Raw genomic sequence first — 15,574 nt, forward strand, 5'->3', positions numbered from 1 at the left:
CAAGGGCATAAATTGGTGAGGAACAGAGCTTGTCTTGCCCCTGGGGGCAGATGCTCAGCTGAGTTGAGGGAAGAAATGAACAGGTGGTTTAAATGAGGTAAAGCCCTGCCTTAGTACTAATTATTTTCAGTTAGCTGATACAGCTGATAGGCAGTTCAGAAGGTCATGGCTGCAGGGGTAGTGGTGTGTAGGACTTCGGCTATATGAAAAACTGTGCAGTTTGAACGTGGTAGACTACGGAGCTGTGCAGGTAACTGCCTGTGGAGTTGAAGGAAAGCTAGCCAAAAGGTGCAACGTGTGATTGCTAAGGGTTGCGGATAGGATTAATGTCTGGCACGTGAGTTGAATTCTTCTTACTCAAATTCTGTTCTTCAGTCTCCTGTTTGGTTTTTTTTTTTAAGTGCAGGTTACCCTACATTTAAGGATATATTATGTTTGTGTTTTGCTGTGGTGTATTTGTGTATATTTGCAAGCTGAAAACTGTTCATCTCACAAGCGTGTATAGATTTGTTCGTGAAGCTGTGCTTTTTGAGCAGGTTAGAGTTTGAAGTACTTTACGATGTACCTGGATTTGTCTCAGAGGATAACCTGAACGAAGAGGAGTATGAGTCTGCTAGCTTGCTTCCTCCTACTGGTGTAACGTGCGATGGGACCAGGGAGGATCCTTGCTGCAGATGAGTGGCACTTAAGGCAAATCAGTAAAAAGAGTCAAAAGTTTTAGGAACAATAAGACAATGAACTACCTGTCTGCTAATGAGCCAGTGTGTAATTTCCCTTCTTTTAAGAAAGAGCTGCCAAAGCTGACTTAATTTTTTTTTTTATTTTATTTTAAGTTATGTTTTAAACCTAATCTCATAATCTCCTTGTGGTAGGACATATATGTGAGTAAGTAATATTGAATGTGCCCTGTTACTAAATAAGAAGCACTTCTGTTTACTTGTAATATAGTGGTGTGAAAAATTGTTCCTCACTTCTTCCTTGTGGTTTTTTTCCTGCGAATTGAAGCAATTTTTCTCCATCTTTCTGTGCTTTATTTCCACTGCAGCTGCTTTGTGAATCTTCTAGCCTATGTAGTCTTGTAGACTAGAGACTTTTTCAGTACAACAAGAGGAGAGCCACAGGGCTTTGATCTTAAAATGAACTGAACAACAGATCTCCTGAAAGGAATATCATGCATAGGAGCAAATTAAAATTAAGGAATTTGGGAATGCAGGAAAATGACAGGAAACATCATCTTTCTGTGCTTCTTGTATTTATCTTAGGTTTGTCAAAATGAAGAGAAGAACCATTCCACAGAAGAACTTAGCAAGTCTGAAATCCAGGAGGAGCTGAAAAAGGCTAATAGCCTTCCTAGTTTAACTCCTGGAATCAAAACAGTAGATAAAGACAAGCAACCCCGAGAAGGCTTTTTTCATTTTCTTGGAAGCTTATTTAATATTGCAACAAAATCTTCTTTGGCGGAAGCTAAACCCTCTACCTTCCAAGATGAACGCAACAGATGTGAAAAGGATTTACAGAGCACAAATACCCTTCCAGAGGACACACGGCCAAAGTGTCCAAAAATTGAAGAGCCTATCTGTTCTACAGCTAGACTAGAAAAGGATTCTGTAAATAAGGATGATGCCACCTTAAGTAATATTGGGAAGAATGTCTCACAGGATCTACAAGGATGCTGGAAACGACCTGCAGATGCACAAAAGTAAGTTCCATAATTTAATATTATGTTAATGTTTGTGCATGTGTGTGCACAGAACTACCTTGACTAAATTCTGTTGAGCATATTACAGATGACTGTCATTTCTAAGGATGGTTGGAGTGTCCCTGGCTTGACTTTGTGCACAACTCTAGTAGCGACTACCTTAAATAAATGAGAAGTCAACTGCAACAAAACAAAACTTTCAATAAGGTTTTCTAGAAGTCTCCTAATTCTGCATAGATCCCGTGTAGATCCATCTAAGTGTTAGAGGTAAAAATGTGGCATTTAGAAATACATTCAGTATTGTAGATCTACTAAACAAAAAAAAAAATGTGTAAAGAGCTTATGTAGGGTTTCACAATTTTGTAATTATCTTTCCTGGTTTATTTGATTTGGTGATTTTTGCTTATGTGTTTTGTTTATGCTTGCTCTTTGGGGTTTCCCTGTACTGTAAAGAAGGTTACATAAAATACTCAATTAGCCTAAATACGGAACATCCTTAACAGTCCTGTAATATTAAAAAATAAAAAATGGTGCCAAGGGCACCACTGTCTTTTTGAGAGTAGAAAAGTGAAAATACCGGCTGTGGTCCACAGCATCTATTACAAAATCTTTCTGACCATTGCATAAACATAGGTAATAGTAGTCCAAAAACATTTATAGCTATAATGTTGAATTTTTTACTATATCTGGGCCAGTACAGCATAGGTTTGAGTTAGGTGTGTATGCATGTGGTACCTGTCCAGTTTCTGACAGGTGTCTGGAATATGAACTTTTGCACAGGCAATGAATCTGTAAGTAATGTTGACTCAGATTTTTCAGTACTGCCCAGGATATTTATTTCAAATTTAAGCCGAAAGTAATGATTTGGGGTAACCAGTAATTCTATCACAGTGCTTCTACTTGTATTGCAGAATGGGAGGATGTACTGAGAAGAAACACTTCTTTTTTTGTCTTTTAAGTTGTTTTAAACTAATTTGAGTTGTGCTCAGTGTATTTATCTGTGGCATGTGAAGTGTTTTATCTCGATACAGGAGATCAGAGAGTCCCAAAGTAGTAGCTGCTTAGTGAATTTCACTTCCCTATTGGGGATGTCTCCAGCATTCTGCCCTTATTATCCAGTAGACTAACGATTTGAGGCATCTGTCATTGACCTTTATATTATAAATGTAATGGCTGATCAGGATATGAGTAGAGAATGTGGTACCTATTCAGGTGAACTTAAGATTGTATTTCCGCCAGCAAAATAACAGTACTGTTAGTAGTTAATAATAATAGTGATTGTGTTCTCATGAGTGCTCTGGTGTGGTCTGTGATGTTGTCGACTAGTTTTTATTACAGATTCTTACCGTAGTAGCAGACATCTAACTGATGCTTTTTCCAAGCTGCGTGTTGCAGCCCAGCACCACCACTTCATTGATCAATACAGAAGAAAATTTCTCCTCCCCTTAGTTGTTATCTGGAGAGGCCTTAAGAGCATTATGTTATTCAGTCTGGTTCCTCAACAAACTGTGTATTTCTTAAAACCTGTTAGGCTGGCTTGCTGCATTGGTCTCTTGCTGCTCTTTGCCGTTTCTGTAGTATGGTCTGGAAACCGGCAGGCAAGTTGCATGCCACTGTGCCAGGCGCTGTGCAGAGATATAAGAAAATTCACTCCTTTCCTCAAAGAGAACTTAGCCAGCAAAGGCGGTAGATGTTAATAGATCTTTTTCACTTTTTACTTCACTCCATGTAGTTTCTTCCATATTGTATCTGAGCATACTTTTTGCTTTCTTCAATGTTTCCTCTTTTTTTTTATCTCTCCACCCACAGCTACGGATGGTCTTACTCAGTTTGCAGTGGTAGTCTGTCGTCTGTGCAGGCTTGGTTTTTTTCTTACTCTCTTCCCCAACAAAGTCAGTCCTCCTGTATGCTGTACTCCTCTAACTTACCTTCAGTCTCTCCTGTCTGTTCAGACAAATATGAATCTTGAAGATTGAACTGAAGGCCTAATATGTGGTGAACTAAACATGGCAATCGGAGCCTGCAATTAAGTGGATGAGAGGCAACCATGGTCAGCCCTTACAAAGTCAGTCTTTCTCTTTTTTTTTTTTTTCCCCAGTTGTCTAGCTGATGTGATAAGGAGCTGGTGCACATCCTTCCTTCCAGGGAGAAACGTCTGACTTCTGCTGGCTTTTCAAAGTGTATGCATGAGCTTTGTTTGACTTTCCCATTTTACTGATGCCTACAGGTCTGTGAATAGGAGTGGTGGAAGTGGCAGAATGTCTTGGGATTTTTTTGCTGCTTTGCTCATCTTATACTGTTGCTTTTGAGTAGGTCTTGAGCAGTAGACTGATAATGTGCTGGGCAGTCTGCATGCACAGTTTAGAGGGTCAGATGGTCTCAGTCTTCATTTGTATCTTGTGAATTCTTCAGAACAATGTGGATCAATAAGTTTGGCATTAATAAAAGCTTGCAGAGTTCAAGAGGTGTGGGTATTAACTCACTGAAGTGACCTCCTTGCTCTGTGCAAGTATTTTTGAGTTACTTTGATTTTGGTTGAAATGAAAGTTGCAGCTGGCATTTTCAATTGACCGTATTTTAACATCGTCCTATATTGTTAGATAACCTATGCAAATCGGTGTAGATTTTTCTCATTATAGTTTACCTGTCTCGTGGTCAGGCAAGATACAGAAATGTGTGTTGCTAGTTTGGAGGTAGGGGCGAGTTGGTCTATCTACAGAATGAAGTTTTTCCATGGAAAATGACTTTTTAAAATGGTAGAAAATTTGTGGGTTTTTCATTTTCATTTCGTTTTCATGTTGTAAAATTGGGCAAACGTTAAACGAGTCATTTTCCTTTTAAACTCACTCTCAAAAGTACAGTATACATTCTGCCCTTTTTGGCTCAGGATGCAAAAAAGTTAGACAATTTCTGTGCAACTTTTGTGTATGTCTTTCTCTGCCTGACTACACAATGTGAACTGTGTTTTTGAAGCAATTGGTAAAGAGAAATTGAAATGACAATGCAGAAGCAGAGGTTTGCACTGTTTACCTTTTAAAAAGCTTGAATCAAGGATACTTCTTTTTTCTGTTACGGAACTGATTATGCCCATTTTGTTCTCTTTTAGTTTGTAAAAGTTTAAAGGGTATAGAGCAGTTTTTTCCCTTCAATACTAGCTAGGTTCTTAACTAAATATTCACTAACTGGTTTTCATTTAGCATAGTTAAACTGTAAAAGTGCTCCTGATTCCTGAGGGCTGGCTGGCTGGTTTTGTAGAAAGCACTAAGAAGTAGTTGGAAGTGGGTGCTAAAAGCACATGAATAATAAGGAGGAACAAGATGTAGCACAAAGGAACAGGAAGGTCCATGGATATCATGAAGGGAAGGAATGGTGCGAACGTGGTCTTTTTGCTAATCCCTTGAAGATTGGGTCCAAAAAGACAGATGAGACATGCTATAAATTCAAAGGTACTATTGATTCCAATTGATTGTTACGTTAAACTGCAATTTTAACATTTAATGTAGAGGCAAATTGAAGCTGAGGGCTTTACAGATCCTTAAGACCACTGAATTATTAACCTTACAAGGGTTTCTTTTGTCATGAAAAACATTTAAATGAATTTGTTAATTTTAAACTACTGTTAAATATTAAATTAGAGGTTATCTGTGGTAAGGGAGGAGGTTGCAATGATAAGTGAAAGAGGGACAGTTGTTAGATTGCATAATCCTCATTAGAGTTCTTCTAAAAAAAACACCAAAAAACCTCACCGCAAAAAACCTCAACCAACCTTTCCGAACTAAAATACCTACCAAATGGTCTCAGATGCCCCTACCCAGACAACTCCATTAACCTCATATCCTTAAAGCAGTATTTTGCAAAATACAAGGAAATCAGACCTCTCTGACCTGTAGACTGAGGTTAATTTTGCCCTCAGTGGGTGGCCTGGCATTTGGTAAAGTGTCAAGTTTCCAGGCCTTGAGCCAAGGGAAGTGGAAATCATGAGCTCAATGTGTAGGTGTAGGTCACGTTATTCCTCCACCACCTGGCTCGCTGGCTTGGAGGTAATTGTACCTTAAGGGCTTCTCCCTCTTTAATCCAGACAGTGGCAAGTGGTAAAGGAGGAGCACAGAGGACAAAGCCACGATAAATTTGGTCAAAGTCTAGGCAGCAATTACTGTGGACAGTAACATAATGATTGTGGCACTGAAGATGGGTGAGGAGAGTTGGATCGGCTAAGTCTCCAGTTACTGCATTCCTTAGTCTTTAATTTGTCTGGGATGGTTGAAGATTTCCTTAACATTTCGAACTGAAGCAAGCAATTGGGCTTGTGCTGTTCTATAAAAAGCTAATGACAAAGGGATGAGATTGGTAAAGTATAAAATACAATTTTAAGTTTGTCTCTAAGTGGAAAAGAAAAATGCAAAGTAAGGTATTGGCTACTAAGTGTAGAAAAATCTCTTACTTGGTAAGAAGACAACTTTTGTGTAGAATAGTCCCCAGTGGCAGAGGGGAAAGTATAAAAGTGAAAAGCTCATGTTTAGTTTTAGCTTTTGCACTCCTTCCTAATGATGGTAAAAGCCAACGTTTAACTGATGAAATAAATCCTAAAATTAAAACCATGGAACAGTGGGGATGCAGTTCACCTAATTTCTCACTGCTGAAAGTCTACATGTGAGAGAACACGATTTCATAAAGTAGGTGGCAAATATAAAACATGGGTTTTCCCGCATTATCTTTCTTTCCTATAATGTAAAACTCTTTCACTTACACATATACTGCCTTTCACTAACAAGCAACCGTTTGACTTGAAAATTGAGGCTGTTTCTCTAAGACTCCTGAGAACTGACTTCCCGCAGTACGTACCTGCCATCCTCTCAAGAATACCAGTCATTGTAGTAGGCAGTACTCCCTCTAGGTGACTGAGAACACAACCCTTAACAATTTATTTTTCTTCTGCACCCCCTGCCCCTCCCCAGCCCTCAGAAAAAAAAATAATTATGTGAGTAATGACCCATATGTGTTCTGTTGAATGCTTGCCATTTGCCTATCTTCTAGTAGATTGTTTTATTTTTTTGTAACATCTAGTAACAATAAGTGGATGTTGTGTATAGTGATGTGCAAAACGATAGTACTTATGAAACTGCACAGCTTGTTCTGGAGTTCAGCAAAAAGCCTTACTGCATTGCTGAAGAAGGTTGACGAGATGAAAATCAAAGTTGTACCCACTCTAAATGTTTTTATTATAAAATCCAGACCATTGGTTAAGATACTGATACCCAGTTCGGCAAAATATTTAAGATCCTGACTTCTCCCTCTGTTATGAACCTTGTAGACTTGGAAATGAGAAAGAACTCCCAATCCCACAACTCAGAGGATTTTCTAACTGTGGGTAGAAGAGGACAGGGGGTGGTTTCAAAAGCAAGTGCTCAAAACAGTATGCTTTTACACTTCGCACCCTACCAGGAGCCAAGTCCTCGTAATAGCTTAGCGAGAGCATTGCAAGCTGTTTCATTCATAAAGAGAGGTAGCCTTGCGGAGAGAGAATTTTCAAACCGTTTATGGTTCTACCATATTATACATTGTTGGGTTTTGTGAGGGTTTGTTTTGATTTGATTTCAAAGTCTAGTAAACCTGTTGCTGTACATCTATTTGCATCTATAGTATTTCTCATCTTAGTACTGTCAAAAATCCTGTCCTTCTATTTTGCTCTGTTAGAAATGCATCTGATAAAATCTTTGAGGTCTACATAATTCTGGTTAACATGTCTGTTTCAGAGCTTGTCATTCATCTTTGTGTTACTGGTCAGATGCAGGCTTGTGGTGATACAGAAACATAGCCCTTATTTGTCTGAGGGATTGTGTATTGTGGTTTTGATTCAGTCAGTAGCAGCAGCATTCATGTTTCCCAATAGATGCCTTTGGCAGACAATCAAGAGTAAACGAACAGAAGTTAAATCACTTAATTCCAAGCAATGGTCTCACCAGGTGACTCCTGGGGAATAATGTAGAAGAGTGGGGAAGCTGCTGCTGCTGCATTTGTTGAAATCAAATCTGTCATGATCAGAGCTGTGTCCTCCTCTGTAATTGCCTACCCAGGACCTACTTTACATACAGAACCTGAACACTTAAAACCATAGGTGTACACACAGCATGGCAGTGTCCATCCATCTTTGAAAGCATCTGTTGTGTGATGACAGTGCGAGGAAAACAAAAGCACTGTGGTGATTGCTTCTGTTATAGTAATTCCTGCATAAAGATTCCCATTGTATAGACAAATATATGTAGTTGACAGGCTATGTATTACTACGTAGAGACAGGAGAGACAGCTGCTTCCCTTTTGAAGTAGGGGGTTGCCTTGGTGGCGGCTCTGGGGAACACCAGGGCAGCTGTCGAGCCTCGGCGGTCTTGCTAGCATGTGCCCTGCATGCCTGCAAGCACTACAGTTTGGACCTAGATTGGTTACTTTTAGTCTTAATTCCCTGATGTAATTTGCTACACAGATACTTGAAGCAGCATAAGGAGAAGCAACGGGCACAGGTATGCATCTTGGGGTGGGGACATGGGGAAGGAGAAGGGGAGATGTAGTAATTCATCTTCCGATGGCTTTCTGGCTTCTACCTTCAGCAACCGACTGCGAAAGTGCAGCGTTTTCCATTTGGTGGTGCTCAGATGGACAGTTAGTCATTGCTGAGAGTGACCTGCTACTCCTTGAGAGGGGCATAAACTATTTGGGTAGTTTCACCCTTCTAGGCCAGCCAAATATGGCCCAAAATTTATTTAGAAGATTGTCCCAGGGAAGGATCAGGATCATCCTGTCCCTAATTCTCTTGGTGAACTGTGGAGGGAGGCCTCCAGCAGTGATTGCCCAGGTATACCCAAATTCCCATGGATGTATTTAGCGGTAGGTCAGATAACAATTGAGGGCTTCATTATTCTTAAGTCTTTTCCTCCAGGCCAATGCCTATGCATACCTTGATTTGAACAAGCTACCCTTCAACAGTACTCACAGACTTCCAAATTTTGACAAGAGCCGAAGCCTACATGGGTCAACTGAGACCTTGTTAAGACAGGTACTGCCCTGGGATTTAGCGACCCATTCCAACAGTGGGGTGGGTGAATTTTGGGGCTCCAGTGTAGGAGAAATGTAGGCCCAAGTCTGCCTGCCAGAGAGGGTACCTGCCCAGAACAGGGACATCGGCCAAAGGAAAGGTTCTTGCTGGCACTGAGGCAAAGACGTTTGTGTTTCTGAAGCTTTTTCATTTAAGAGTAATTCCTAACACATGCATAATGCAAAATTGAGGTAAATTAAACTGAAAATTAATTCACTGTGTTGTTTTTTCCACTGAGCTTTTTTTTTTTTAACAGGGTTGTTCAACTGTGTGATAGATGGAATTAATAGAGGCTTTCTTAGAAATGGCATTTTACAGAGTGATTTTGAAGTTAGGGAGCTCTTTGTACCTGCAAAGTAATTGCAGGGTGGCGAGTAGCATCTGAGAGAGGGTATCGCTGGGTTCCTGCTTTAAGTAGACAAGCGGGCTGCTTAGAAGATGTAGACATTTTTGGATGCCTCTTCAGAGCAAACACAGCACCTGTGTAACGCTCAGAGGCAGGTCCCAGTATGGTCTCCCGATGCATCTGCCTGCCTCCCCCTAGCATCAGCGTACATGAAAGGGAAGAATAATCTTCTTTGTTTCTGGCATCCTGAAGTCAAACCCTTTTGTTTCCTTAACACATCTGAAGCTACACGCGTGCTTGAGAGTAGAGATATGTCCTCGCTTTGATTGCTTATTACATGTGAGGAGAAGCCAAGAGGAGTGGCTTTCTTCAGCCTTTAGAGAGAAGGCTAACGGGAGACCTTACAGCTGTCCTCAGCTATCTCATGGGAGGCCTTAGAGGAGCTGGAGGCAGACTCCTCTCAGAGACGCGCTGTTGGGACGAGGCAACGGGAACATGGGATATTGGGAAACATGTTTTCCCATGAGGGTGGTCAAACCCTGGGGCATGCGCGCAGGGCTCCTGTCCCGAAGGCCCTTCTCAGACATGCTCAGAAGTGGTAGGACGAGGCCCCGAGCACCCTGATCTAGTTGGCCCTGCTTGGAGCAGGGTTTGAATTGGATGATCTCCCATAGGCCTTCCCGGCGTATGTTACAGCTCGGTGCCTGAAGGCGAGGCCGTCTCTCACAAGGTAACTTTGTGCCATCCGGCTTCTGAATGCGATTTGCTTTTCGTTGGGACTTGCAGCATCTTATAACCCCTCCTTGCACATCAGTGTGGGGCAACACACGGCAAACTGCTGCAGAGCAGCGCAGGCCATGCTTGTCCATGCTCCCTGGAAGAGGCAGGTCAAAGGCATTTGAGCACACTAATATCTGAGCGTGACAGAGGGGAAGGGAGGGGTAGCTGGCTGAACTACGTGGGGTGTGAGGGTGGCAGGAGGGCGTGCATGGATACTTCCCACAGGTACAGGGCAGAAGGATTGGCTGCTGCTGGGTTCTGGGGAAAGATGGCAGCGAAGAGTCAGGAGTGATCCCAGGCCCTTGGTGCAGGTCTGGATCTTGCAGCTGCTGGTGTTTTGTTTCAGCCTCCATCTGTGCTTTCTTCCTTCAGACTCAGAGGGTAGTGTTGCTTTCCCAGATGTGGAAGCACATCTAATGTGGGGGTGAATTTTGGGGCTCCGCTGTAGGAGAAATGTGGGCCCAGGTCTGCCCGCCAGAGAAGGTAGCTGCCCAGAACCGGGACATTGGCCAAAGGAGAGGTTCTTGCTGGCACTGAAGCAAAGATGTTTGTGTTTCTGAAGCATGAAAGCTTCTTGATTTAAGAGTAATTTTTAATACATGTGTAATGCTAAATTAAGCTGAAAATTAATTCACTGTGTTGTTTTTTCCACTGAGCTTTTTTTAATAGGGTTGTTCAACTGTGCAATATATTGGATTCATAGAGACTTTCTTAGGAACAGCATTTTATAGTGTGATTTTCACTTTTGAATCAAGAAGTAGTACCACGAAGGGCAGGGGAAGGAAAAACATTCCTCCCAAGGTCACAGAGACTACATTTGCTTTTATTAAAATTGTCATTGACTCTTAATTGTTCTTATGCAACATTAGCTTTGAAATTTCCTGCAGAATCAACTGTGTGCAAATCACTCTGTTCCACCAAACTTTTGACATTTTGAAATATACATTGTGAAGTCCCAGGACACTAGGTATTTCAAACTTCAGATTGAAATCATGAAGCTATCCCCTCCAGCTAAAAAATAATTTTCTTTCATCTAAGTTGTATATGGCAACTTTTCAGTTAGTCCACAGTGTCTTTTCTTTTAAATAAGACTTTTATTTTTTCCATTTATGAAGATCTGACATGAGTGTAGAAACCAGCTGGCTGAGGAAGTTGGATTCCCCCAGAAGGTTTTTCAAAGTGACTTTAAGACTGTTGTTCCCAGACAAAGGACCTTAACATAATTAAAAAACATTTGTCAGTTAAGTATGCAGTAGGAAAAAATTAAAATAAACAATGGCATAATTTAAAAATAGTCAGGGAGGGGTAGACAGGAACCACAAGAGACATACTGATTTAGATCAGTGGTTTTCAGCCTGTAGCCTGCAGATCTCTGGTCTGGGAGCTACTTCTGAGGGGTCTGTGAGAGGAGATTAGGGGAAACATTCACATGTGTGTTTCAAAAAGGAGGAGACTACTGGGCTGGGGAGAAAATACCTGGAAGAGTGAGATATGAGTTAAAAATGTCCATTGCATGTCTTGGGAGAGCCACATGTGCACGCAGCAGAAACAGACCAGCCAGCAGCATGCTTATGCTTCGGCACTGCTGAGCCTGAGCGGGTAAGGCTGGAGCTATGCAAGGAGTGATGACAGTTGTAAGGGCTTTCTTGCGTGCCATGTTGTGCAAATGAAGCTGTGCTGCCCGGGGATCTGAGATGGTGTACCCATGCAGTGCTGTATCATGCTGTATGATCTTCTGTCTATCTTTTTGAAAATAATCTAGGGTTTTCTGCTTTCTGCATTATTTGTATGGTACAAATATGAAGATTGGAGGGGTCACCATCTTGATGACATTCACTTGAAGATGCAAACAATGTAGTCTTTATGGATGCACTTACGTTGAGGCATTCAAGGTAGTAGGTTTCCTCCTGCTTCAAGGCTTCAAAACCAACAAGATTGTTTTATAAGTAATGCCACTTTCTGGGCAAGTCACACAAGATGTCTGTCACATGAGATGTCAGAAGATGTTCCCATCTCCTCCTTGAGTTAGCCCCCCTTGAATTTTTTATTTCTCTTTCAGAATAGAAGAAATCTCTACAAACACCTGCTTTTCATAAATTTAATGTAACTTGTGTTGACATCCTCTCTTGTTCCTGTCAAACAGTCTTTTGTGAAACTGAGTTAAAGCTTTATAGGGAATTGAGTAGCTTCCTGTGAAGAAGGGAAAAGAGGAGTCTCCCGGTGTTTGAAATACATGACAGAATACACAACTGGGTTCTATGTGTAATCAGGCTTTCATCTATATTCTCATAAGAGTTGGAAAAAATTTTTGCAAAGAGTTTTTAAGGTAAGTTCTGAACTGGCATATTCTTTTGGTGATCAGAAATTAATTGTTACTTTAAATGTCTATGAAACAAGTCTCTAGTGACACTTTCAAAAGATTTTCTGTGACGCGGCCTGCCTCTAAACATGTTTCATAAGACTTAGAGCTGAGATGCTGCTGCCGCATAGGAACATGGGTTTTCGTTTTTTAAATGTTGTTTCATGTGAGCGTTCAGATTGTGTTCTAAAAGTAAATGCAGTAGGACTGAAAGGTCTGTTGGCAAAAATTTTATAATATACTGAGCAGCAAGTTCTTTATAAAAGGTCAGAGATCCTGAAGTTGCCATGTCTGTGGAGGAGAGGTTGGTTTTTAAAATAGCATGCACTGCAGAAACTCTTGGTAGAGGCAAATCTGTGGGAAAGCAGAGCCGTGTGTTAGGAGACGCTGGCAGAGGCCAAGTACAGGATGAGGCTCTGCAGCTGAAGCGGTGATGTAGCCAGCACTAGTGAGGATTGGCTTTGTGCTCAGAGCTCTGTAGGGCAGGTTGCTCTGAGTCTTGTTCAGACTTCAAATTGATCAATCAGAGCATAAAATTCCCTCAGAAGACAAACGGGAGTGCGGAAAGAATTCAGAGAAATTATAAAAGGCACCACATAGGCAAAGAGAAACTTCTGAGTATGTTTGTTTTGCCTGACCATGTGTAATAAATGGTATAACTCTTCATTGGGATCTGTGGCTCAAATGAATATGAATATCGTACTCCCATCATGCTGAGTTCTCCTTGTAGGGAACATTCTGTAAAACTAACTTATTCATCCCATTTCTGGATACTTTGTGTTTAAGAATTGCTGGGCTCATGGGAGAAGTTTGAAGGCAAAAGTTTGGTGTGGGAGACAAACGGAAGGACATTTTCCAGGTTTGTGTCAGAGCACTAGTTCCTACCACCTGTTTATAGATAAATTCTGAATTCTTCCCACTGCATATCAGACAAAATATCAACAGCAGAATGAAAGATGCTCGGTAAAGGTTAATTGTCATCAAATTGTTGATTCAAAATAATGCCTTGACTGTGGTGGAAATGAGTGTTTGGTTCCTTGCAATACCATTACTGTGCTCACTTTAAACATGTATCATTATGGTTTTTGTTTTCAAGAATCCATAAAACTTGTTTAGATGATTGGTGCCAACCTGTGTTCTCTTTGTTTTCTTGAAAGAGATTTTATCTGGATTCAGGACAGTTTTAGACAAGGCTTTTATTTTTGAGGTTGGCCAAAGTACGGGAGAGCTGATGGATATTGTAAAATCTTAATAGTGATTATTTAAAGCATTTTGATCCCATTCTGACTTAACTGAAATAGGGAGGGTTACTCAGGAAGGTTAATTCTGAATGAGAGCATAATCAGGTCTTACATTCTTGAGACTTATTTTTATTATGGCTGTTACTGTTTGATGATGAATGAATATAGTGTACTGTAGAACTCAACAAATCCTTCCCCTAAGATTTTTAGGAACTCTGGAGCTTTGGAAAGTATTTTCTAATGTAGAAGAAAGTTTTCTGTGAGGAAGTGCAGAATAATGTTTTGTTTTTAAAGGAAAACAAAGTTAATTTATTTTTTCTCTATTACCCTTTCTACAGCTGTGTTTTGTTTTCTTCCACTCAGAGATGTGTATGTTTCTTTGAAGAGGTGTGAATGCTGAATATGGCAACTTAAACAAATGGTGTGTGTGATGTTTAGCAGCTACTATTGTTGGCATCTCTGGAAACCAAACTAGTTGTATAGAAGACTAAATGTAAGCATGTAACTTTGCAAATGCTTGGGAGACATGGTATTTATACATGACTTTCCTGTTTCCTCTATAACTTCATATACCTGGCTAATAAACCCTGTATTGAGATTCTGCTGTAGCCTTCATCAGGGATTGCAATGAATTAAATTCCAATACAAACTTAATTTTTCAAGTTCTCACAATGTCTTAAGTTCCCATATTCAGATATTTTGGCATTAGCCATGAATGTTTGTATCTCCATTTTAATGTTTACGGATATGAATAATTTCACTTTTAGTTTGCTATACTCTTTGCAGGTCCAAATACTGCACAAGGAGGAAGTTTACATGTGATTTTAAATAGTATTAAGTTCCCTCTTCAAAATAAAATCAATATTGAAATAAGAATCTGGACGTCTAAAACCTTGACAGAAAAGAGATTCTATTTTAGATGGGTAAATCCACTCCATTTTTATATTCCATTCCTCTGTATCTATGGAGAGAATACATATTCAGAATCCATACAGACAATGTTTGAAGTTATACCTACCCAGTGGTACTCAAATAAACAAAATTGTTTATTTTGCTGTTTGATTTTCCTTAGTAAATTTATGTTCTGTTTCTCACTTAAATTATTTGTCCTCAACTCTAGAGCTGTAACGACTAATGGTAAGCTGCAGAGCTTTTTAAAGTGCTTTAAAGGTATTTTTTTACCTGTTGCAATGCTTTTGTATTAGAAATCAAAATCTTAGCTAACTTCTTTTCAAGAGACTCTTCTGAAAGGAGTATGACAAATTCCCAGCCAGGTGAATGGCCACTTCCAACCACCAGGTTAGCAGACACAGGGTCAGACTGGATAAGAGTTTGAAAGGATTTTTTCTTAGTTTAGGTGGGGGCTAAGGTGGAATGGAGTTTAAGCACAGACTGAGCATCTGCTTTGTCCTACGGTGAAGCATGGAAAAGCTGACTGTCACATTCATGTTGTCACTGCCTGATTTTTTGCAAGAATCCTTTAACTGACAAAATTAGGGGAAAGGACAGAAGCATTAGAAAGAAAGATGAGTATTTATGATGTCTGTAAGTTTTGAGGAAGAAGAAAAAATTGCCTTTTCAGAAAATTGAAAGTGACAGGCTCTGACTTTATTATCTTTAGTATGTCAGAAAGCAGCGAAGGTTGCAGGATCAGTTTTCTCATGGACTAAATTTAAGACTGATGAATGGCTAGATCTACCAAGTCCTTGTCACATTTCTAGGCTTCTCATTTTGCTATTTCTTCAGCATTCAAGCAGTCCTCAGTCTTACCTGATCTCTGTTCACTCTCTTTCCTTACTACCCTGTGGTTCAGAAAGCATTCCCTGTTGTATAGTTTTCTTTTCTCCACGTTTTGCTTCTCCTAGTCCTGTTCCGTAACAGCATATCGAGAGCTTGGGTAGAAATTTAAATTTCGATTCAATATTTTAATGAACATTAGTACAGTAATTTTTTTTTTTTCCCCAGTTTTAAAGTTTAGGCCTGCTGTAGCAGCGTATAACATCTTCACAAAAGTATGCTTATTTCTGTCCCTGCAAATGTTGACTTGCAGTGGCATTTGTAA

The 15,574-nt window shown here is 40.2% G+C and overlaps 1 protein-coding gene across 1 annotated transcript in view; it reads left to right on the forward strand.

Moving 5' to 3' along the window:
- Positions 1-536: 536 nt before the first annotated feature.
- Positions 537-15,574, forward strand: part of CRYBG3 (beta-gamma crystallin domain containing 3) — a gene marked incomplete at its 5' end in the record, with an annotated part of 64,788 nt that continues 49,750 nt past the window's right edge. Inside the window, 2 exons of the mRNA XM_010297179.1 lie at positions 537-636; positions 1,263-1,699. Coding sequence (XP_010295481.1) covers positions 537-636; positions 1,263-1,699 — 537 coding nt within the window. The remainder of the gene's footprint in view (positions 637-1,262; positions 1,700-15,574) is intronic.

Source organism: Phaethon lepturus, unplaced genomic scaffold, assembly GCF_000687285.1.
Source record: "Phaethon lepturus isolate BGI_N335 unplaced genomic scaffold, ASM68728v1 scaffold9811, whole genome shotgun sequence".
Taxonomy (NCBI): Eukaryota; Metazoa; Chordata; class Aves; order Phaethontiformes; family Phaethontidae; genus Phaethon; species Phaethon lepturus.